This window comes from Natrix helvetica (assembly GCF_964273705.1).
Source record: "Natrix helvetica genome assembly, chromosome: 1".
Taxonomy (NCBI): Eukaryota; Metazoa; Chordata; class Lepidosauria; order Squamata; family Natricidae; genus Natrix; species Natrix helvetica.
In genome coordinates, this window is record NC_138548.1 from 39,787,149 (window position 1) to 39,810,713 (window position 23,565).

At 37.5% G+C, this 23,565-nt stretch overlaps 2 protein-coding genes across 3 annotated transcripts in view; one reads left to right on the forward strand and one right to left on the reverse strand.

The window, feature by feature from the left end:
* Positions 1 to 797: 797 nt before the first annotated feature.
* Positions 798 to 4,637, forward strand: LOC309387035 (uncharacterized protein). Its single transcript, XM_081943132.1, has 4 exons — positions 798 to 1,344; positions 2,969 to 3,036; positions 3,974 to 4,027; positions 4,168 to 4,637. Exons 1-4 carry the CDS (start codon positions 1,281 to 1,283, stop codon positions 4,513 to 4,515), a joined length of 534 nt encoding a protein of 177 aa, XP_081799258.1. The 5' UTR covers positions 798 to 1,280; the 3' UTR covers positions 4,516 to 4,637.
* Positions 4,638 to 6,209: 1,572 nt separating this feature from the next.
* Positions 6,210 to 23,565, reverse strand: part of DYNC1H1 (dynein cytoplasmic 1 heavy chain 1) — a 62,189-nt gene continuing 44,833 nt past the window's right edge. For both annotated transcript variants that reach the window (XM_081943098.1, XM_081943097.1), the window contains exons 56-78: positions 22,623 to 22,750; positions 21,400 to 21,553; positions 20,284 to 20,430; positions 20,039 to 20,189; positions 18,974 to 19,227; positions 18,718 to 18,852; positions 18,520 to 18,614; positions 17,859 to 18,033; positions 17,438 to 17,513; positions 16,144 to 16,304; positions 15,688 to 15,799; positions 15,544 to 15,604; positions 15,312 to 15,435; positions 14,705 to 14,818; positions 14,030 to 14,200; positions 13,314 to 13,531; positions 13,098 to 13,201; positions 12,426 to 12,637; positions 11,334 to 11,487; positions 10,212 to 10,354; positions 8,867 to 9,035; positions 6,499 to 6,626; positions 6,210 to 6,391 (exon numbers count right to left, since the gene is read on the reverse strand). In XM_081943098.1, coding sequence (XP_081799224.1) covers positions 6,263 to 6,391; positions 6,499 to 6,626; positions 8,867 to 9,035; positions 10,212 to 10,354; positions 11,334 to 11,487; positions 12,426 to 12,637; positions 13,098 to 13,201; positions 13,314 to 13,531; positions 14,030 to 14,200; positions 14,705 to 14,818; positions 15,312 to 15,435; positions 15,544 to 15,604; positions 15,688 to 15,799; positions 16,144 to 16,304; positions 17,438 to 17,513; positions 17,859 to 18,033; positions 18,520 to 18,614; positions 18,718 to 18,852; positions 18,974 to 19,227; positions 20,039 to 20,189; positions 20,284 to 20,430; positions 21,400 to 21,553; positions 22,623 to 22,750 — 3,315 coding nt within the window. In that variant the 3' untranslated portion in view covers positions 6,210 to 6,262. The remainder of the gene's footprint in view (positions 6,392 to 6,498; positions 6,627 to 8,866; positions 9,036 to 10,211; positions 10,355 to 11,333; positions 11,488 to 12,425; positions 12,638 to 13,097; positions 13,202 to 13,313; positions 13,532 to 14,029; positions 14,201 to 14,704; positions 14,819 to 15,311; positions 15,436 to 15,543; positions 15,605 to 15,687; positions 15,800 to 16,143; positions 16,305 to 17,437; positions 17,514 to 17,858; positions 18,034 to 18,519; positions 18,615 to 18,717; positions 18,853 to 18,973; positions 19,228 to 20,038; positions 20,190 to 20,283; positions 20,431 to 21,399; positions 21,554 to 22,622; positions 22,751 to 23,565) is intronic.

Consider the following 23,565-nt stretch of genomic DNA (forward strand, 5'->3'; position numbering starts at 1 on the left):
TTCCTGGACTCTTGTCAGTCAAAATTCTTTAATCGATGGGGTCCATAACATATCTTCCCTACCTGACCAAATGGGATGGACTGACATGATAGGGATGGTGATCAATCCAATGTAACTGTTGTAAATTGTAAATGGGAATCATAATCGGCAAGGGCCTGTGAAAAAAATTGCTACAGATATTTGGTTAATATATTAATCCAAAGAATGCCCTCTATAACAGTGTTTCTCAGCCTTAGCCAAGAGGAATGATGGGTCAGTGGCTTAATGATGCTGGAGAGGGCCTGTGCTCCTGTGGCTTGAGTCCTAGCACTGTGTGGTGGGATGAGCTCTCAACATTTACCTCAGCTTCTGCCCACCTATGAGTTTGAAACCATTTTTTATGCGAGTAGATAAACAGGTACTACCTAGGTGGGAAGAGGAGCTGGCACTTTGTGGGGATGGTCAAAAGCCTGCCAGCTCTGTGCCTTCCCGGATCAATGCCCATTTGCGAGGTAACTTTGTTGGCGGGAGAAGGTCCCTGAATGCTGTTTGTTTTTCTTTCTGGTGTGGAGCTAGCTCACCCCCTGGGTGCACCTTGTAAAGTGTGCGAGCATGAACCAAACGGGTATAGCAGTCATAGAAAGCCAAACGACTATGTACTCTCTATTGGCATTGTAGTCTCCTGGATAAAGTAACATCGACATATGCTAAACAAACAAACAATGATTGACCAAGCAAGCAAGCAAGCAAGCAAGCAAGCCTTGGCCACTTTAAGATGGGTGGACTTCAACTCCCAGAATCCCCCAGCCACAACATTCTGGAAAGTGAGGCCCACACATCTTCAAGAGGCCAAGGTTGAAAAATATTGCTCTGCAATTATGGTATTGGCATGACATGAAGTGAAAAAAATAAGTAACAAAGGAAGGAAAGAAAGAAAACAAGAACATGAGTTTCTAGTTCCAAGAGGTCATAGAGTTGAGGGAAGCATGATGGAAGAGTACCCATTTCCTTCCTCCTGCATAGTTTCCTAACTATAGAGGTGGGAATTAAATTATCTGGATTCAACTGAAGACTAGAAGGTTTCTGGACCTTTCATAGTAGAGCTGGTGTCTTTTTTCCAGCTTCCCATGAAAAAAAACAGAAGTTCACTTAGAAGCTTCAAGAAATACTTTTCCCCTTTTACGTTTGGCCATTTTGAACTTTTGGAAGGAAGCACAGGTGCAGACACTGAAGATAATAAGGCAAGAAGGCTAGAGAGATTGGGAAGCAGCAACACTTGTAGGTAGAAAAAAAAAAGACAAATGGCAACTTTGCAGCAAAGGACACAAAGGAGAAGGAAGATAAAAAGTAGGAAACTCATGGAAGGTAAGTGCTCAATGCCAGACTGCTTCCTTTAGATGTATGATGTATGTATGTATGTATGTATGTATGTATGTATGTATGTATGTATGTATGTATGTATGTATATCCAAAACCCTCAGTTCAAAATCTGGGTGCTCCAGCTAAGGCTGGGAAGGAGCCCTCTTTGACTGAACTCTTTCTTGGACAGTGCCTGTTTCTGCTCCCTCCTCCAAAAATTTGGTGACTGCTGGTTTCAGCCTACTTGGACTAGGGCCAGGCAACGTTGAGGCCTTCAGCCCAGGAAGGCTGAATTAGGTGGGATCATGAGCTTTGCATATGGCCATTTTTGTTCTTATAATGTTTTAAAGGAGTTTAAGTGTTTCCCAATGTGGGGCCCACACCCCATAGGGGGGGCAATTTGATTTTTAATGGGGGCATATTTGAACCTTGTTTAAACCAAGTTAATGGCCTTTCAGGCTTCCTCCACATGAGTAGAGTTCACCTTTTGAGTAAAGTAAGAATTATATGTGGGAGGGGGGAGGCACCAGGATTTTAGAGAGGCTTAGGTGGGGCGTGGCCAAAAAAGTTTGGGAACCACTGGTCTAAAGGTTGTTCTTTTATGGGCTGATAATGAGTTACAAGAAATACACAGCTCTTGTGATGTTAAGACTGCAAAATGTAGGAGTTGGTCAATTATTTTGAATCAGTATTATACATAACAGTATAATAAGTAAATGTAAAGGTTCTCCTCGCACATATGTGCTAATCGTTCCTGACTCTAGGGAGTGGTGCTCATCTCCGTTTCAAAGTCAAAGAGCCAGTGCCGTCCGAAGATGTCTCTGTGGCCATGTGGCTGGCATGACTAAATGCTGAAGGCACATGGAATGCTGTTATCTTCCCACCAAAGGTGGTTCCTATTTTTCTACTTGCATTTTTACATGCTTTCAAACTGCTAGGTTGGCAGAAGCTGGGACAAGTAATGGGAGCTCACTCCGTTATGCGGTGCTAGAGATTCAAACTGCCGAATTGCCAACCTTTCTGCTCAACCAGTTCAGCGTCTTAGCCACTGAACCATCACATCCCTAACAGTGTAATACATGACATTATTATATATAAACAATTATGTAGGAGTGGGTCAGTTCTTTTGAAACAGTATTTCTTTTGTTTGTTCTTCAAAAATATACTTGGGGCTCGTTTAAACTAATCCAATATATAGCTACAATATTGGTTGCTCTTTATAATTGTTTTTAATGTTCTATACTTTTTTACATGACAGGCAATATGTGAGTACTTTAAGACAGAAATAAAAATATGAGCCATAGTTTGTCTAGTAGATGAAGTTATGCTTGTGTATCTTATGCCTTACGGGAGGGCACATTGTTGTTTTAGGCTTTAGGTTAAATAGTGGCAAGTAAGTACTTCTGTGTGATATGCATGTACAGTATATGTCAAATGCATACGTATCTTTATGTATACATGAGCTGCAGATCTCCAGATCATCATTAGATGGCAGCAGAGAAAACTCTTATTCCATAGCTTGGTTGCTCATCAGTTATAACTGGGATTACAGAGTAACAAGAGGAAAACATTAACCATTAGATCAAGGAGTGTATTTTTCTAACCATTTTTTTCTATTCTTTCTCAATAGTGTCATGTGATTTAGTGAATGCAGAGAAAAAATCTGCTGATATAGAACGACTAGCTTACAGATACACGGTAAAATCATTTTAAAATGCTGGGTTTCAAAAACAAACCCAGTTAAAAAACTGATTTATTCCACCCGGATTATTCTTGGCTTTAAGTGAACTGGTAAAATGTCTACAGATCCACAATGTGAGGCTTGCATGAAGCAGCTGCCCTGGGACCATCTGCAAATGTAGAGGAGGGCAGATGAAAGCAGCAAAGCTGGCTGAGGAATTCTGGGAATTGAAGTCCCCCAGGCCTAAAGTTGCCACGGTTGGAGACCCCTGGTCTAGGGTATTTGGGCAATATCAAGCTCTGTTGCTACTTTTATAACATGCTGGTGTTGCCCAGCCTCCATGAGTCAATTAACTCATACCCTTCAAGGCCAACTCAATGGACTTCTTAGCTTATCAGAAGAATGATCCATAGAAGCTAAACAAGGCTGAATCTGCTTAGTGCATGGATGAGAGACCCCTATGGACTCTAAAAACTGAGGGAAAAAATCCACTTTATTCTTATGGCCAGGGAGACTATCTGGACATGTCTATAAAGTCCTTAAATATTAAGCTTGACTTGAATATCCCTAAAATATCCCTCCTGAAAGCTTAAGTTGAGCACAGTACATGTTTTACCTCCCATCTTTTCTTTAGATGGGAATGGTGCATCATTTATTTCTTGAATAAATAAATATGGAGATCCTCTCATCACTTTGTGAATCTAACCAGGGTAATTTGTAGATGAAGTACCATATGACATCCCCTCCCCCGGGGTGTTTTTTGTGTGTGTGTGTGTTCAGATTTAAGCAAAATTTAATGTGCTTTTGGATCTTAGCAATGATTGCGTGACAGCAGACAGGAACTTTAGCAATACTATTATCACCTTTTGTGGTGAGAACTATGATTAGGAAATGAGATTCATGCTTTTAAAGTAAATAAAATTTCCCATTCCCTTTTGCTTCTCCCTTTCACAGCAAAAGTGTTCTGTTGACTCCAGCACAGGATCTGACTCTGATGCTAATGTAGAGGTAAGATGCCCAATTGATAGATAAAAGAGAAAAGGGTTTCTTTTCATACCACTGGGGTCCGAGTTATATGCTTATATTTTGCATGCAGAACTTAAACACACTCCTGCTATTAAAATATGCAATAACAATTGTTGCTTTAGTTTGTGGATCCTTACGATGGAGATGATGAAGACCTCTCAAGCAACTCAGACTGTGATTTGGATTTTGATGACTCAGCAGTGGTTTCTCTGAGTGACCCCATCATAGAGGGACAGGCAAGGAAATACCATCTGCCACAAAATTATTCTGAACTGCTTCAGACTCCAGCATCAGAACCACTCTGGTTTGCAACTCCAAATTCTGAAATGTCAACTTCTGAAGATACATTGCAGTCCATGTTAGTTGATTCTGACTACAAATTATGTGAAGAGCCAAATGGCAACAAGAAGCAAAGGCGACCTGCTCTAGAATCTGGAGAAAAGTTAAGAAAGAGGTTGCGGGTGATTTGAGGTGACAAATAGCTTAATTTAGTATACCTGAATTTGGCCAGCATGAACAGGTATTTAATGTTGCTGAATATTCCCACTGCAAAGGGCTCACTGGTGGCACAAATAAATAAGGTAGAAATGTACATGTTCAAGTATTTTTTATTTATTAGATTTGTGTAACGCGTCTTGTTTTTTAATCTTCAAGTAATTCACTCTTCTGAAAGATTGCCTTCCATCGGGTCAATATAAGAAATATTTCTTTTATCTCACTCATATTTGGAGGCTGAGGAAGATAAACTTTTATTATAAATGAATCAAGGGGGGCCTGATTGTATGCTCTGCCTTCTTGATGTAAATCAGACATACAGAGTTACTCTGAGTAAAGAACATATCTGACAAAGGAGAGATACTCCAAATTCATCTCTAAGTCACAGAATTCTTAGGTAAGAGATGAAAGATGATTGAACAAAAAGATGGGCAGGCTATATGAAGCTCAACGAGCATTAAAAAGTTGTAAATTGCAGCTAACTAATATTCATTAAATGTAAGAAAGTAACCTTTCATATCTGCCAATGGGACATTTGAGGTCTCTATCTCTCAAGGGTTTTAAAAACAAGCTGTCTAGACACCTGGTCAGGTACTATTTCTAGACAAAGGATAATGGTGCTCCAAATACTAGGAGTCCCTGCGGATTTTACTCCACTGCTGACTATAGGGGGTGATGGTCATCTCTGTTTCAAGACCATTGACCAGGTGTTGCCCAAAGATATTTCTGTATGTGGCCAACATGACATCACAAAGTGCTGTTACTTTCCCACAGAAGTGGTACCTATTTATCTATTTGTATTTGCATACTTTTGAATGCTAGGTTAGCAGGAGCTGGGGCGAGAATGGGAGCTCACCGCGCCACATGGCACTTGGGTCGTGAACCTGGGCTGCCAAGCCCAGTGTCTTAACCACTAAGCCACTGTACTGTTCCCCAAATACTAGACCACTGCTTATTTATCTTGCTGCTTAAGTTTGAAAAAATCAGAGGAAGCAGCTGCTACCTTAAAGTTGATCTACATTTTTTGAATGGCACCTATAATGAGTGGGACCCATGTAAAGGAGAGAATGGATATGTGATTGTAAGAGAAAAGCAAGTAGTAAGCAAGAAACGAATGAGAGAGAAAAAAAGTTCCTTGCTAATGGACAGTACATAAACCCATTAAGCCATTTTTAGTCAAAAGAAGCTTTTATTATAAGCAACTTGTTTCTAGGTACCCCCAGAATCAAGTATAACTTGAATAATATAACATGTAATGTAATGCTGGCTTTTATTGGAAGAGAAAAATTAAGATTAGATGAACCAATGGAGAAAGTTAAGTTCCAAGTCTTATATTTGCCCTATTACTCCTAGCTTTGTTATACATTTATTACATGAATGTAAAAATTCTATTGGAGCGTAACAACAAATGGCAATGAATGAATATCTTAAATTAATGTAGTTTAATACATAAAATCTAAAAGAAGTGCAGGATTTTTTTTCTGAAGCTCAACCTAGGTGTAGGCAAGAAACAGAACCGAGGAAAAGGTTCTGTGATTTCTTCCTTCCTGTTTAGTATATGAAATCAATCCAGGTTTGAATGCCTCCTTGCATTACAGAATGTCATTAATTACTATTATCTTAGCTGTTCATTTACAATTGATCTGTTCAAGAAAGTACAAACTAGAAGTAATGCTGTAAAGTTGCATTTAATTATTAATTCAACATTAATATAGAACCATTTTACTCAGTGCACAGGACAGCCACACCACGCTCATAGAAGCTACGAGGATCTTCCTTGGTAGCAATTTCAAAGTCAACCGTGAAGATCAGATCAGCCCGAGTAAAATTTAGATAAACAGGCAGGGTCACCTGTAGAATAAGTTCAGAAGTTGGTTAGAAGGATGGAAATACACAAGGAGAATAAAAATACAGCATGCCTAGCTGAAAAGCAGAAGTGAAAGGGCCCCCTTTCTTACCACATTAGACTTTTTATCAGCATTTGTCTGTTTAATCCAGCGAAGTTGAGTTATGGGCAGTACGGTTGAAATAGAATTGGAAAGTGACAACTTGTTGTTATTACAAGTGGCTCCTTGAAGTTTCAGTCCTACAAAGGAAATAGAAGAATGCTATTTGAAATGGCACAGAAGGACACTAAAACTCTGCAATGTTCAAATTTACCACTTCCTCAATGAGAGTGCGTGGTTAATATATAGGTTACATACAATAATACAATACAATAGTAGAGTTGGAAGGGACCTTGGAGGTCTTCTAGTCCAACCCCCTGCCTAGGCAGGAAACCCTATACCGTTCCAGACAAATAGCTATCCAACATCTTCTTAAAGACTTCCAGTGTTGGGGCATTCACAACTTCTGGAGGCAAGCTGTTCCACTGATTAATTGTTCTAACTGTCAGGAAGTTTCTCCTCAGTTCTAAGTTGCTTCTCTCTTTGATTAGTTTCCACCCATTGCTTCTTGTTCTACCCTCAGGTGCCTTGGAGAATAGCTTGACTCCCTCTTCTTTGTGGCAACATACGGTATTCATTTCAACAAACAGAAGGAAGTAATCCAACATCAAAGAATGATATTAGAAGCACTTCATCAGAACATTTTACGACAGCAATTTTCAATTGTTTCACCTTGTCCAATTTAAAGTGTTTGAAATGTATTGACTGAAAAAACATGCAATCGCTTTCATATATTTATTCAGTTCCTCAAATGAGTTCAATGCATGTTTTTCATTCATTATTTTCACATTCTAAATTAACAACCATCTTGTAAGATACTTTATACCAAGAGGTGGTGACTAACCCACAGACACCCAGTGAGTCCCACTGTTAATTTGGTTCCCCATTGCTCTCAGTCTGGTACTTGGATTACAGGTAGTCCTTAACTTACAACAGTTTATCAAGTGACCGTTCAAAGTTACAGTGTCACTAAAAAAAACCTGACTTATAACTGTTTTCATATTCACAACCATTGTAGCCTCCCCATGGCTATGTGAAAAAAAATTGGATGCTTGGCAACTGGCTCATATGTGTGACAGTGTTGCAGTGTCCCAGGGTCGTGTGATCACCTTTTGTGACCTTCTGACAAGCACTAAGTCAACGGGAAAGCCAGATTCATGTAACAACTGTGTTACTAACTTAACATCTGCAGTGATTCACTTATCAACTGTGGGAAGCAAGGTTGTAAAGTGGGGCAAAATTCACTTTAAAATGTTTCACTTAGCAACATAAATTTTGGGCTCAATTGTGGCCATAAGTTGAGGACTACCTGCATTACGATACACAATACAATACAATAACAGAGTTGGAAGGGACCTTGGAGGTCTTCTAGTCCAACCCCCTGCCTAGGCAGGAAACCCTATACCGTTTCAGACACAGATTCTCAAATTCTCAGCTTGTAATGGTCACATTTTAAAATGTGTAAGGGTCCTCTGCCTGGATATCCCTACTGTAGTTGATCGTTCTTTAAAAAAAATTACTGTAATAGTGAAATATAAACAAAAACAAAGAAAACATGATAGAACAAAAGAACGGCTACCAAATATATATTAAGAGCATTATGAAGCCTCTCTGGCTCTTCTCTTCCGTATGTATCTCCAATTGATGGCCAAAGTGGTACTAAATGATAAAGATCATTGCTGGTTTCAGTTTAAGTCCTAGAAACCATATTCCAAACGTCTAATTTGTCTTGCTCTGCAATGTATTCTATATAAGGGAGCCATTGCTATTTAAATTTGGCTATTATGGATATAATCAGTTCAGCCATGGCAGCATATCCTCCAGTTACTATATGAAATATTCCCTGCCAGGTTTCTGTTTTCCAGTCTTGTGCCAACTTCCTTCTTGAAGCCGTCAACTTACATTTTAGTAAATTGTGGTATTTTAAAATTTTGCTTTCCAAAATTATACCTACTGAAAACATCCGTGGTTGCAGATAATAATTTCCCTTTATTTATTTGGATCCTACCTTTTATTATTTTTACAAATAATTTAAGGCAGCGAGCATGTCCAACACACCTTCTTCTTCCATTTGCCCCCCAAAACAACACTGTAACTGAGTGACTGGCCCAAGGTCGTCCAGCTGGCTTTCCTGGCTAAGGCAGAACTAGAACCCACAGGCTCCCCTTTTGGCGCCTTAGTTTGGACCAATTGCTCAGGAAGCTTCCAAGGAGAAAATGATTTCTTAGCAGCCACTTGGGATTGAGGCTGTTTTCCTCTTGCAATATTCCTTGCGATCAGTCACCAACATAAGGCACATACAGCTTAACAAGAGAAAGTTAACAAGTTTGCTTTTTCCTAACTGGAGAAACAAGCAAACAAAAAGCCGGGGGCAACTAACCGGTTACTCCAAAACTGCAGGCATCCAATACTGCATTCTGAGTGGTGGTTACATTGACTTCCAGGCAGAGTTCTTCCAGAGACCAGCTGTTAGCTTGAGCTACATATTGCCTTGTAGCAGTAATGTAGGCCTCGGGTACAAACAGGCCTCCCAAGCACACATGGATGTTCTGTAAGTAACAAACGTGTAAGTAGGTTAACGTGATGGATGTTGTCGCATGAAATCAATACTGATAGGCGATTTTAATGAGAATTTTTTCTCACATTTTTTATGCACCCCAATTTCCTTCTTAAATTTTTTATAGCACTTGCCAAATTTTATTATCCCCTTCATAGGAGTCCTAGGCCAGAATCAAGATTTGCTGGGATTTTTAAAAATGTTCCATTAATCTAATTAGTTAGCCTTCTCTGCCGTTGCACCCCCCTCCCCCCTCCATGGAACATCTTCCCCCAGAAGTGAGGTACCAACACAAAGAGAGGCGTGTAATCCTGGGGGTGCTTAGTGGCCTGAAAACACTCCTGCCACCTTTAAATGTTTAACTCTTCTTTTTCTTGGCTCCCAGGTTACTGAATTTGGTATGCATTATGTGTTTACATAGTTTTTATACTTTTATCTGTAAACCACTCAAGAGTTACTTAGTGAGATGAGTGGTACCTAAATTTGAAAAATATAATTTTTTTCAGTTTAAAGCAGCACAATTTGTAAAAACATAGTGTTTTGACAATGTGATCAGAACTGTTTTAGGATTGAAAAAAATAAAGTGGTTTTGGGTGCATATGCAACTGATGGGGTGTCCTTCCCAACTCAAGGGCATTTTGCTTCAGTTTGAGAGTTTGCCCTGTGCCTCTAGGATATATGCATTTCAGAAATTGAAGCCAGAATTGGGAGATCTGTTGTCATAAGTCTTCTACAGTAGTACATTTTAAAGGATTCTTGCAATTTTATTTCCTGTCTTTCATTCAAGCTTTCTATCAAAGACTAAATCAGTGGTGGGTTACGGCCGGTACTCTCCGTTCCAGTACGGTGCTCCAGAGGGCCCACCCGCCGTCCTTGCCTGTATTTGACCCAAACGGGCCATTTGCGCACACGCATGGAGCATACGGTGCCTGTGCGACGCTCCACCGAGCAGCTGGAGCGTCGCAGGTGATGGGTATGCATGCACGTGCACATGGTGGACGCCCGGCCCCGTCGCAGCGGACCGGTTGCGACGGGATCCAGAACCCACCACTGGACTAAATGCACTCGTTCCAATAGTAAAACTACATTCAAACGGATATGTTCTATCCCTTCGTAGCATTTTGAGATGAACAGTACTGCACTTAACCGAAAATCAATTCCAATCTACCTTTAGTTCCTTTGCACCACCTGAAGCTGCGGCCTGCGAGATATTTTGCAGCTGTTTAATTCGGTCACTGAAGTCAGACACCCACTGTATGACTGTCCTGCCAGCAGGCACTGTATAGTGAGACCAGCTATGAGGCAATATACCTAAAAGGGAAAAAAAAGTGTGTTTTTTGTAAACAGAAAGACCAGAATTTCAAATTCAGAGGCAGCCACCCTACAACTTGTATTCAGTTCCTCTTTCAACTTAACTTTAAATCTACACTTTGGTCCAACTGAAACTCCAGTAAGTCTGATATTGTCGTTTGTAGAGAGAACTGCTAATGGCGCAGGAAATATTGGATTACAGAAATCATTTTGCCCAAAGAGAAGATCACTTTACGGGATAATCTTGCTGTAAAAAACATTTGCTAAAAATCAGAACAATGGACTTCATACCAAGTGTCACAATCATTAGAATCTTAGAATAATTAACAGTGGCATATAAACCAGTAACTAAGTTTTATAATGAGCTTGTGGAATGTGATATTATACATAAGCTCTGAATAATGATCTCTCATGAAGTAAAAGTTGTTTTCAAAATGTGGAATTAATTTCTTTGAAGAAGGTTGGTTACAAATATTATGCTGTAAGCATTTATATGCTTGGACTTTTTCCTATTATTGCTACATTTTTGGCTGAAAGTCATTAAATTATTAGCATAGATTGAGAATGCATATATTCTCAACTATATCCCTGTATTTGGAAGCTATCAAAATTTGGGGTGATGGCCAAAAAAGCATCACTGTGCAAGAGGGAAAGGAAGAACATACACTGGATTGCCATCATGTTATTTGTAAAGATGTAATAAAATGAAATGTTGATAAAGAAGCAAGGAAGACTTTTGAACAATTTGGTCCCCTTCGTTGCAGTTGTATGTATAATTTTCAGGCCTTTTTCCTGTCTTTTATCAGATCAGAAATTATCACATCACAATATATAAAAATCATCTTGTTTAGTTTCATAACTTAAAAAAAGCCCCAAGAATTTGGGTTAATCTACCCCTCAGTGTAAAACAAGCTTTTATAGACCTTTCATAATTAACAGGACTGTGCTTTTTTAATGTACAAGATTTGGAAAAGCCTACCTTTTACCAATTCATTAATCAGCATCCGAAGATAATTGGTCTGTTTCTTCTTTCCTTCACACACTTGAACTACATCTGCAAGATCTTGGCGAACATCCTGAAGGAGTTTTGCTCCCATTTTCACTTCTCTTTCGAAGAATCTGAATAATGGATCCTTGGTTTCAGAAAGAAAAATAAGATATTTGATATATAATAACATAACATAATATAACATACCTAATATAATTAATATAATATAATTAATATATAACATAATATATAATATAATATATATTAGCTTTGATAATAAGACTCATGAACATTTAATTCTTTGGGACTAAATCTTTGGCTTTTGTGTGCCTTATTTGTTCTGGAAAATGCACCATTTTTTACCAATCAAAGAATGTTTTTTGTTGTACATTTTACGATATTTTAAAATAATATTTGTACCTGATTATATTTCAGGATTATATGATACTTTTTGTAAACCAGTGTCTATAAGTATAATGTAATTTTTTGGGTTGTTCTCCCCTCCCCCCCCCAGCTTTTTTAAAAAAGCATTTTATTTTCATGGACATTTATTTTCATAGTGTTTAATTTTTTAAAATTGTTCTGTAGTTTAGATTTTTCTTTTAACATAATTTGAAAAGATGATTTTTTTTATTACTGAGAGAAGCCTGGCAAATGTAATTAGAGGTTTCTTAAATGTAAAACTCTTTTGGGGGGTAATTTTAACAGTTTTTTTTAAAAAAAAAAACATGGCACTATTATCTCTGACTCCTCTGCTTTCTTGTAGTATAGAAGAGGGTATCTGTAAATAAATAACTCCTCTAATTTGCTTAAATAGGTGGGAATGTGCAAAGTAGAGTTAAAGCTTTCCTGCAAAGAGAATCACCCTGCGTTTCTATATATTGCTTCCAGTTTTTTTACAGTACAGTTGCGCAAAAAAAATTGTTCTTGAAAAGCTCAAATTTGAAATAATCCATTTCATGCTGAGAAAAAGCAGTTTTGCCTTCCAAATGGGATGTTTTATGAAGTTCCATTCTTAAAATGAAACTTTTGTACAATCCTCCATAGAATAACGTTGCAATAAAATAAATAATGAGCTCTTACCTTAATGTTGTCCACAGTTCGTTTTAGATGATTCAGAGTTTGTGGAATGAGATGGAGCCAGTTGGAAGCTGTAGCGTGCAGTGTTCGCATCCAGGAAGGACGACCGTCTGATGTAGAATCTGTTCGTGCTTTCTTCTCTGTCTCTGCATAGGCTAAATCATCTTCATCCTCCAACATCTGCATTTTCAGCATTTTACTGATCATATCAATCCCTGAAAGGAAGAAGACAAAGTACCTTTGCTCTTTTGTCACAGTGAAATGCTTAAAAATTTTAGAGAGATCTTTAACATATGTGTTTCTATTATGTCTTAATTATTACTAATTTGGTTTAATTAATGCATAATTCATTTTTTAAAAAAGCAAACTGCAAAACTCTTCAGCTGTTTTACCATATACTGTTTGTGTTGGGCCATGCATTTTCTAATGAGATTTGCAGATTTAAACTTTTCATAGGCCGAATTTGCTATTATCTTGATTTTCAGAATTCATTCCCTGTTTGATTTACCCATTTTATGTCCAAATACCACATTGAAGCGGCTTACAAATGTACACCATTATACGTGATTGTTTTAAGAAAGACCAGGATGTTTCTTATTCTGTTATTTCAACATGCAGAAAATTGTTTTATATATGTCAGCCTTATTGCTTATAAAGATGAAGCAAGATATTTACCTTGTGTGGTGAGAAGAACTTTCTCAGCATTATTTGGTAATCCAAGCCAGGAAGGAGTCTGTGTATCTGGCAGCAATTCCACCCACTGTACAAATTCTTCACGTCTGTCAAATCAACAATGCCAGATAGTGACCAAGATATTCATAACTATAAGGAATACACACGCGCTAACTCAGATTTAACCCATGCTTAGTTTTAGAAAGAAAATGTTAATACCGGATTCCATCTGGCATTTGAATATCTTTATGCCCATCAACTTTGGAAGCCAATTTGAATTCGCTGTCGAAGCTTAGTGTGGTGAAAAGTCGCTCCAGGAACGTGTTCAATAACCGTTGGTCAAATTCGTTATCAATGCGGCCGCCATAAATTGACTGAGCCATCAGCGTCTTCAGGGCAGACCACGGAATCTTGTCAGGTGAGATGTTCTGACGACCCTGAGATTGGAGACATCTTTGTGATCAAAGGAACAGCTAACCCAGCTACAGGGGCAGTGGTATTAACAAGAGCTAGTTTAATAAAATACTGCTGATCCTTCACTAGAAAATTTTGTCTCCTGAAATAAGGGATGGTCTCAGCAGAGCATCTGGATGTTAATGACATTTGGGCTACCTTAGCTGGGTTCTGGTAATTAATTATTTTTACCGGTTTGCTGTTATTTTGCTGGACCTTAAGTACCTTACTGCCAAAATGAGGGTGGGTGGGTCTATATATTAATTATATAAACAAAAGCCTTTGGCTATCAGTTTCAATCAAATCCAATAGATATGGGTGATGTTAAGTCCAATATAGGAATGATGTATACTTCCTTCTGCTGCTTGAACAAAAAACTGTTCATATCCTTTGGCTAACTTATAATTATTGATTTGTCCTTTTTAAGAAGTAGAATTTTTCTAATCATTTCACGCAAAGGAATAAGATGGGAATTCACTTACCTTTGCTGTATCATCAAGCCACGTATCTATTGTATCGCAGGCAGATCTTAAATCAGATTCTCCAAATTCGTATTTTTTCGACCAGCCAAGAGGAGCATATCGCAGACGCTCTTGAATAATAGCATGGAACCATGCAAGAAGGAAATAGAGACGTGCACGCTCGTTTGGTGACTAGAGGAAGGAGACAAACCAATGGACAAACCATTCTTATTTTGAGTTCAATGGAAAAAAGAGCAACCTAATTAACAGAACACAGTAAGACTTTATTTGAGATTAAGTATATTTTCAAATTCCGCATCTTTTATTTCAGATGAAAGAATCAACCCCTTTTCCTTACTTGCTGTATCTTATTTTCAGGTACTTGATGTATAAACTCATTTAGATGAAGAAAGGGCTTTTAGAAGAGGATACAACACAAAAGTCAAATCATGTGTTAAACGAACAAATGGTATTTCCTTTACTTTTGTTATTTCTCCAAACTTAAAACAGTCCTTTACTGGTTAGAATATAAAGTGGCTGGGGCATTTGTATCTATGAAGCAAATGGAAATTGTTGTACGTTCAGCAACAGCTACTGAGCAATGCTCTGAGCAAAGCTTCTTAATGGATTCATTCACTAGCACTTTTTAGTAAAACCATATTAGTGAAATTTTGAGTAATTAGTTTAAAAACTTACCTTGCACATTCTAGACACAGGGATGCTGCTAAAGGTTCTCAGCATATTGGCCTTTACACCAGGTGGTGGTTCAAAGACAAAAATTCTTCCAGCACGTAACAAGTTGACTGGCACCTGAGCACAAAAGACATTATCCAAATGTGAGAAATGTATTAATCAGATTTATATAATTGCCAATGTCGCGCGTAATGACCATGGAGCACTTTTAATAATCCTTTGTTTGGGGAAGTGCTCTTTGCTCCCAAACCTGTACTGCTGGACAAACTAAAATGATTCCGTTGTACTGAACTTTTAATTTATCACCTTAGCATGGAATAACTAAAAGAAATAAAAACCACATAACTTGACGGGAGATCAAGATCTAATATGAATTGGACAACAAAAACATCTAAAGAAGTGAACACAGTATTTTGGGGTTGGTTCCATATTAAGACCCTTGACTTTGCACACACAAAGAAGTACTAATTTCTCTCATTTAATAAAGAAAAAATGAATTATGCATAACAGGATAGAAACCTCACAAGATGAGGATAAACCTCCTCTTTTACAATAGCAGAATTTAGAAAAGAAATGCGATGGTTATTTTTTTTTACTCTTGATTGCTTACTTTTGGATTTATCTCCATTGTAAGGAACAATCTAAAGCATGCATGAGGTTGAAGGGAATGCAGCTTCTTTTCCAGTTGCATCAGCCATCCAGGTGCCAAGTGGACATTCTTCAACATGACCCATCTGAAAAACATATTTAAAAAAAAACCAGACAGATCAATGCTTTAGAAGTCTCTATCATACAGACGCCAAATTGATAAATTGCAAATCATACCATTAAGAAGAACCCACCTGCCTGACTTCACAGCTGTATTGATTGCTTTATCAGCTTGGTTAAATCCTTCAGCAGAACCTAGAAGGACAACATTACCATGTTTAGAAATGTGTACCAGTCTTCCGCCGCATTTGGTATGACAAAATATATGAAAATGTTACCAATAGCAATAGAGGTGATCTGTGTATTTTGCTCTGCAGCAAGGTCTTCAACATGTCCACTAGCATCATAGCCAGGTACAGAACACATCAAGACAGGTGTGTTAGGCTTCACCTAAATTCCAAGCATAGGAAAGAAAAGGGAAAAATCAGGTATGTTTGCTTCAGAGGAAGAGGCAGTTCTTCTCTTTGTTTCAAGAAGTTTTCAGTTTTTCTAATACTGAGAAAATCTCAACTCTACAATGTCAAAAGTGCCAGAAAAGGGCCATAATTTCTATTTCAGAAAGCTAAAAGCATTTTAGATAGACAGAATGAGTTAGATCCTACGCCATTTAATAAATTAAAAAAATCAGCATTCAATGCAACGTTTACTTTAATAGCAGACTTTAAAACATCATCTGCATCATTCTGTGATTCTGGGGACCAATGTGTGTGTGTGTAATTAAAATGTTTACTTGCCTCAGTATCTACAATGTGTGCCAGGTCCAAAGGCTGCTCCATAATGGACATAAAACTTTCTCCAAGATTTGTGGAAACAAACTGATGTGCCATGGCTAATAAACGATCAGGGCGGAAAGCTTGGATCAAAAGCAAGCGGTGAATGGCTTGTCCAATTGATGCTGAGATATAGAAAAAGGAAAAATAAAACCTTCATGTTGTATTTGGATTGTTCTAGCAATTCGAGACTAAGATGATGGCAATATGGCTAATAGGTTTCTGTTTCTTTCTCTCCAAGAAAATAAGGAGGTGTAGGAATAAAACTGCTTTCATCTTTACTCCCCTCCACAGACTATTTAGGGAGAGATGGCATTCCGTAAGAAGTCCAGGTCCAAAAACATAGGTCTGCTATTCCTGATCATGTCACTAGGAGGTCTCCTCCAGCTTTCTAGAAAACCATGAAACTACATAACAGCCTCCGATTCTGAAAACATTGTCTAGCGCTGCTCTTAACACGATACATTTCACGTAGGTTCTATAGTATTTCACATGAAGACTAAAAAGATAATCTCTATGATAATTGGGTATAAAGCGATCAAATGCAGGACCCTTTCTAGCAATTGTATTTGTTCATTCCTCCTATCATTCTAAATGATACTTTGTGTCTATGTGTATTATATAGCCATAAGACAAAATGATCCTTTAGAAATTACCTTGGGGCAAGTGGGATTACACTTTTGTAAATTCCAGTGGGGGGAAAAAGGAAAAAGAACCCTGTGCCAGGAAAGGTATGCAACAGTCCCACATGATGATCTGGATGGTGAGTTATCCTTGATGTTATCTATTACCCAAGGGTAGAGCAGTTTCTTTAGGAATGATATTCCAAGCACTAGCACCAGCTCTGTACCAGATCTAACCAGCAGGTAATACAAATTGATGCCCTCACAGAAGGAGATCAAATACACCCTGTGAGCCAGCTAATGTTTTTCTAAGCCGACCAGCCCTTGAGTGACAGGCGAATCAAAATACCAACTCTGTACACTGATTCCTCTAAGGAAAATATTCTTCCATTCAGTCAAAAATTCACCAATTCCAAAATCCATGGGCTAACAATCTATGTTTACTCCATTTTTTATCAGAATTCACTCTTAAGCGCACTGACATTATAAAGACAACACATCTCCCTTTCTATTGATAACATCTTTATTGTAGGCTATTAGTAAGTCTGAATGGTTCTTCATGCAATTTCTTCCGGTGAGTGTTCCACAAACATTTAACAAAGCAAAACAGAGATGGAAGAAATATATGAACTTACTTGCAGTTTTGTCGTCTGTCCAAAGATGGGGTACAGTCTGCTCGGGTGAACTGCTTTCCAGCCAAATGCAGAATTGCTGTAGGTCAGATTCAGTTAAAAATTATTATTTCTGAGCAATATATAAGAATCTTGTATTAGATCTAAGACCAATGAGTTTCTTCACATGAAGACAGATCAAGGATATTATGTTTCCCTAAAGAACACGTTCCCTCTGTGAGAAGAACATGTTTTTATACATAGTGATATACTTTCTGATTAATATACAGCTCAGTCAGCATAAGCTATCCAACTCACATATTGGTAACAATGTGTATGAAATGAAGTTGGCTATAAGCTGCATATATACACAATGAAATGTTCTTATCTGCATTAATGAGTCACTTTAAAATTCAATAGTTTTTATATTAAAAAGTAATCTTACATCATCAGATTTGATTTTAGAAACAAGGTCCTTAAATGAAGAAAAGCAGCTTAGTCTCATCATAGCTTCCACCTGTTCTAACGTCAGGCCACTAATTTTGGGGAGAACCATATTGGTGAGTACAATTTCTTTCCCTCTTAGGAAATGCTGGAATTCTGCATCATATGTAGGCTCCCTTCAATTGAAACAAAAGAAAATCACACTGAGAACAATTCTCTCAAAGATAAAGAAACCTAACTATCCCCTAAGTATAATTCTTTGGATTACTGATATATACAAGAAATCTGGGAAAATCATTAATTCTGCTTAAGTGCGTATGTCTGTTAGTATGCATAGCAGTTTAAAATTGACAATCTTTTGCAAGAGATTTAGGTAAAGGTTAAACCATGCTTTTCATCCATTTTTTTTACAGCATATCTAAATTGGCCTTTCTGACATTATTTGTATTGATTTGAACAGAGATATGGAATTCCCTGTGTCCCTCTGTCATCTTAGGTCACACGAATTAACTTTAAACCTATAAATGCTACTGCTGGATACAACTTTAGTCTGATTTTCAGAGTGCTTTTTGTTTTGCTTTTCATGAAATTCCTGTAATTCTTAAATTTTGGAAAGACTTCACTCTTCAATACTGGCTTGTTTAATAAGTGAATTTGCTTACCCTATAGTGCCTTTCAGTTTTATTCTAGCCAACAGCATTGCAAAGGTTATGTGATCCTGGTGTAGCATGCCACGAGCAACTCTATTGAATGCCACCTAGAAATACAAAATTAGGAAGATCAGCTTTGTAGAAAGTTTGTGAACAGGGGAAAAAAAATGTCTGAAATGTTTTGAAGTACAAAATATGCTTTTTCTTAACCTGGAACAGATCTTTTGTGATAATAGAAAGACGTTGAGTGTGGTCTGTAATTCCCTTCAAGTTTCGGTTCTCATACAGGACATTATGATAGATATCCAGGAAAAACTGAAGAGAATACTGATACAGGAAGTGTATCTAAAGTGGAATTCAAATGGAACAAGCGTGTTAAAAACAACATGTTAACTTGAATGGAAATGGCATCTTGCAGTATTTAAAAAAAAAGAAATCTGGAAAATAGAAATCTAAATCATTGTACCTGCTTCAATGACTCCATTGTGAAGTAAATACTGCTGCATGCAGTGGAAAGTGGGAGGTATTGCTGAGACACTGTTTCCACCTCTTGCATGACAATATCTGTTTCTTCCACTTTTCTAGTAACCTCAGCTGCCTCTTTCTTTAAGTTCTCCAAAGTGGTTATGATGGTATCATCATCTAAGATACGTCCTTTTACTTCATTGAGGGCTTGGAGAAGAGATTTTTCTAGCTGCCGCAAACGCAGCTGGAATTCACCTTGAAGAAAAATAGAGACCCTTAAACAAAACTTGAATCACATTCTGACCTGCTTACCTTTTAATAGACAAAGCACAAAGCAACAGCAAAACCAGAGGTCTTCAAAGTTGGCAACTTTAAGTCTTGTGGACTTCAACTCCCAGAATTCTTCAGCCAGCAGAATTCTGGAAGTCTACAAGTCTTAAAGTTGCCAGGTTTGAAGACCTCTGAGCAAAACAATATTAATGAGTTTCGCTTTTTAATAGAGATGAGAATAATTTAAGAGTCTGGGCTGACAATTGCTGTGAAATTCTTATATTTATTAAGTTTATGTACCGCCCAGAATCATTTGGAATAGTGAGAAAAGCATACAAAATAACGTACATACATATATATTTTGGATTCTATTTAACTTGAACTCTGAGTTGATCTTACAAGAATTTTTAATCAACACAAAGAAATTTTAAGTATCCTGCCTAAGTAAATTAATTTTTTTTAGAAGCATAAGGTATTTGTGTAAATAATGAAGGGTTTTTTTAGTTATGGAAGTTTGTCTAGGAAAATAATTGCTTTAAAAAAAAAGACTTAATGAGGGAATGAGATCTGTTTTCATAATCTTCTTAATTAGTTTTAAAAAACCTAAGAATCTGAGTTCTTTTTCTGGTAGCCATATTCAATAGAACTGAATCTCAATTTTACAGAATTATAATGATCAATTGTTTGCTAATAAAATTGATCCTACTACAGAATAGAAATAAAATTCTATTCCTTTCTTTCTGCCGTTCTCTAGGTGCTAAAAAAGGTTCAGGATTCGATTTTTCAGTGACTATACCTTGAAGTTTGAGAAGATCAGAACGTTTCTCATCCACATCTGGCCTTTCAGCTTTCAGTACTTCATTCAGGCATTGACTCTGTAAGCTGCTACGAGTTACTGTGAAGTTGACAAATGTCACACGAGAACAGAGATCTGGTGGAAACTCAACCTATAAAACACAAAACGTTCAATGTAACCTTTAAAGAGCCTCTCCTAACCACTGCCATCAACTACTGGCCTCGTAAAACAAGTTTATTACTTACTGTTGGGTCTCTGGTGGAGAGGAATATTACAAACGATGGTGATAAATCAATATCTTGATCTCCCAAAGTGATAAGAACTCGACCACCAGTTCTACGGACTTCACGGTTCAGCACAGGATTCAGAACAGGGTCATAGCTTTCCACATCCTAAACAAGATGACCAAGTGATCAGGCATACATGGAATCAAGTTGAAATCCTCTTAAACTAGTTTCTGAAAGAAAGCTATGACTTACTTAATGACTGCACTGCTTAGTGACCAAAATTCTAGGCCCAAATATATGTCAAGGATTACTTAGTTTTTCTTCACATATTCTATTTGCTTTGAAGAAAACTACCGTAGGTTCTTTCCAAAATAATTTACTCAGATTTGTTGACAATAAATTAATGAAGATTGTTTTTCTTATCCTGTCTTCCATTTGGATAGGTTAAGTGCCTTAAATTCAGGCTCATATTTTTTTTAGAGAAATCTAGCATTTCAATAAGTTGAATCTTTTAAAAATATAGATTTAAATATACTGTCTTCAAAACATGGAAAGGAAAACAGTCGTGATGAAGGTTGTGACATCATGGTCCAATCCATGCCTCTTTTGTAGTGGGCTTGTTGTTCGTAACATGTGTGAATATAAGGGGAGGGATTCCGGTCACAACACTGCAACCAACATTTTATGGTTTGAGGACCCTAACATTTTTGTTCAGAACTGTTTACATTTTTCAATGTGATAATTTCAATAACTGTTCACTGATGGAAACTATTGTAAGATATATTTATTCTGCAACCTAATTTCTGCTTACCAATTACAAGAAACAGCACGAATTTTAAGGTATCAATTTTAGGTAAGTTCAGAAGTAATGTGACCTAGGACAAAGGGGGATATTCTTGTCAATTTATTATTATTAGCGCTGGTTGCTAAGTGTTTTTAATTCAGTGGTTTCATGAGGTATTCAGACAACTCTAGATCTTGTTCTTTACAATATTACATGGGTTCCATACTACCAATTGTACTTGCATTTTTTCTACATTTGAATTAGAGATAAGTGCTGTTAGTTTTAATAAAAATAAAAATTATATGAACTCTCCTTAGTTTTAGAAGGTAAAACATGCAACAGCAACAAACCTGGACAAGCAAAGGATTACCAAATCGCAGGGCACTTTCCAAATTCTTTCTGAACGCATCATCCAAAAAGCTAGTACGAGTTATTTTACGGTCCTTGTATTCATTCATGATGAATTCTGTAGCTTGGCCCGAAGGATCAATAATTAAGGGATACCTAAAATGTAATTTATTATTAAGTTTTTAAGGAAGCTACCAGAAAGATATTTTACTCATATATTCACTGGAATAATTTTTAAAAAGTTAATTTAACACTGTTGTATTAGATATTTTTCCAATGCCACTGCTACAGTATTACATTGATGATTCAAATTCATGATGTATATGTTGAAAACTGAACACTTCATTCATTATTTACATCAAAAAATAATTCTGTTGCCTTTACATTTTATTTTTTGAGCTTCCAAATTTCTATTGAATTTGCTATTCTATTGAATCTTGCTCTTCTAACAGCTTTACTACAGTTAAGCTGTTTGACTGCCACTCGGGAGTTTTTGAGCAGAAATAGTGAATATTTATTCAAAGCATGTAAGATATATATTTGAAAATTCCATTTTAAACTATGCTATGCCTAATCTGTTAGAACACAATCTTCACATACCTAATAAATATTTAACATAATTTTTGCCCATCTTCTTATAAATCTTCAAAGTATCCTAGACATTTTGTAATTATTCTTAAACAATGCTTGAACTGATTGATATCTTATTTTGAACTTTTTTTTGAAACTATTAAATCATAAAGGAAGGCATAGCTGAGAATGTTGTATAAATATTCTGATACTGTGGCATTTCCCAGAATCTTCTGATGTAGTATGGCTAATACTGAATGGTTAATAATTGTAAGCATCTTTTCCCCTAAAAATAGCACTGGGAATAATACATTTATAGGTCTTATTTCATATATCATGAAAGAAAGTCATGTTCCAAAAACGTAGTGTGCATAGCTATATCACTGTTTTAATAAACCAGTGACCCTGGTTTTACTAAAGAAAAATATGCCATCTAAGTCTCTCTTACATAAGATGAAAAGAAATTCTCATCCCAAAAGTTACCAGCAATTCTGTCCTAGGAGTATAGCAAAACTAATGTTTCTCTTAGAAATAGCTGAAAATCATAAAATCACAAGAACAAAGGTTTAGGCAGGAATAATTACCACAAGTGTTAAAATACTAATTTTCTGAACAGTTTTTTGGATGAAAATTTGTCTGAAGAAGAGTAAAGTACCTGTTAAATCTCTTGAGCATAATTGCATTTTCTGTGCACAAGTCATCTGCAGGGAGAGAACTTGCTTGCCAGCGAAGACGTTCATCTGCATTCGACAAGTATTCTGTTCTAGCAATATCTGTACGGAACTGTAAAATGAACATTGGGACTTTCTCAAGAGAAGCCAAGAATTGACAAACATCTGTGGGTTAATAAATGAATTTTCGCGCCCAAACAAAATGGCCTCTGGGGCTAAAGAGCCTATGGGATGATGCCACGAGGTAGCCGAGGTAAGCGTGGGCGATGCAGGCCCTGCGGCAAGGCTTTGGGGCCAAGGGTGAAGCCGCGGAAAGGCAGCGGTGGCCAGAACGTCAATGGCCAGGTACAGCGGCAGCAGCGGCGTTTTCCAGCAGCGAGGCGGCTCCACATGGCTTTTAGGGGCTCCCTGACGCTTTCGGAGGCTCCTGGTGGTGGCAGTCAGCAGAGCAGGTGGCAAGGCAGAGGCCTGGGATTCCCTCGCTGAGGAGAACATGGCGAGCAAAGCCTCTCACGCCTATTGCAGTCTGTGCTGCTGCTCCAAGAAGCCTCAGAAGCCCGGAGGCAATTCAAGGCAAGCCTCGAAGAAACGAGGCAAATACTCTCCAGCCTCCAGAGGCTATTGAGAGCTCTTTTTCGAGCTTCAGCCGAAGCCCAGTCCAGAAATCAATTTAGACGAAGTAATTTTGTTTGTTGTTTTAGAGAAATCCAATTAAATTGAATTAACTTAGCCAAATATTCAGAATTAGTTGAGGAGAAAGCGATTAGCACAGCCAGTTCCAATCGAACTGAGTCTAAAAAAGCGGGAGCATGCTCCTCAGAGGCGATGACATCACTTTGGTAGACTCAGTTCTATTGGTTACTGACTGAGTTAACCCGTGCATGACCGCTGTCTCCAGCAATTTGGGAGAATATTGTTAATCCTTCA

Coding starts and splice junctions, on each gene's coding strand:
- LOC309387035 (XM_081943132.1), top strand. CDS start 1,281: ATGGCAACTTTGCAGCAAAGGACACAAAGGAGAAGGAAGATAAAAAGT. Junction 1,345..2,968: donor AAGTAGGAAACTCATGGAAG/GTAAGTGCTCAA, acceptor CTTTCTCAATAG/TGTCATGTGATTTAGTGAAT. Junction 4,028..4,167: donor ACTCTGATGCTAATGTAGAG/GTAAGATGCCCA, acceptor TTGTTGCTTTAG/TTTGTGGATCCTTACGATGG.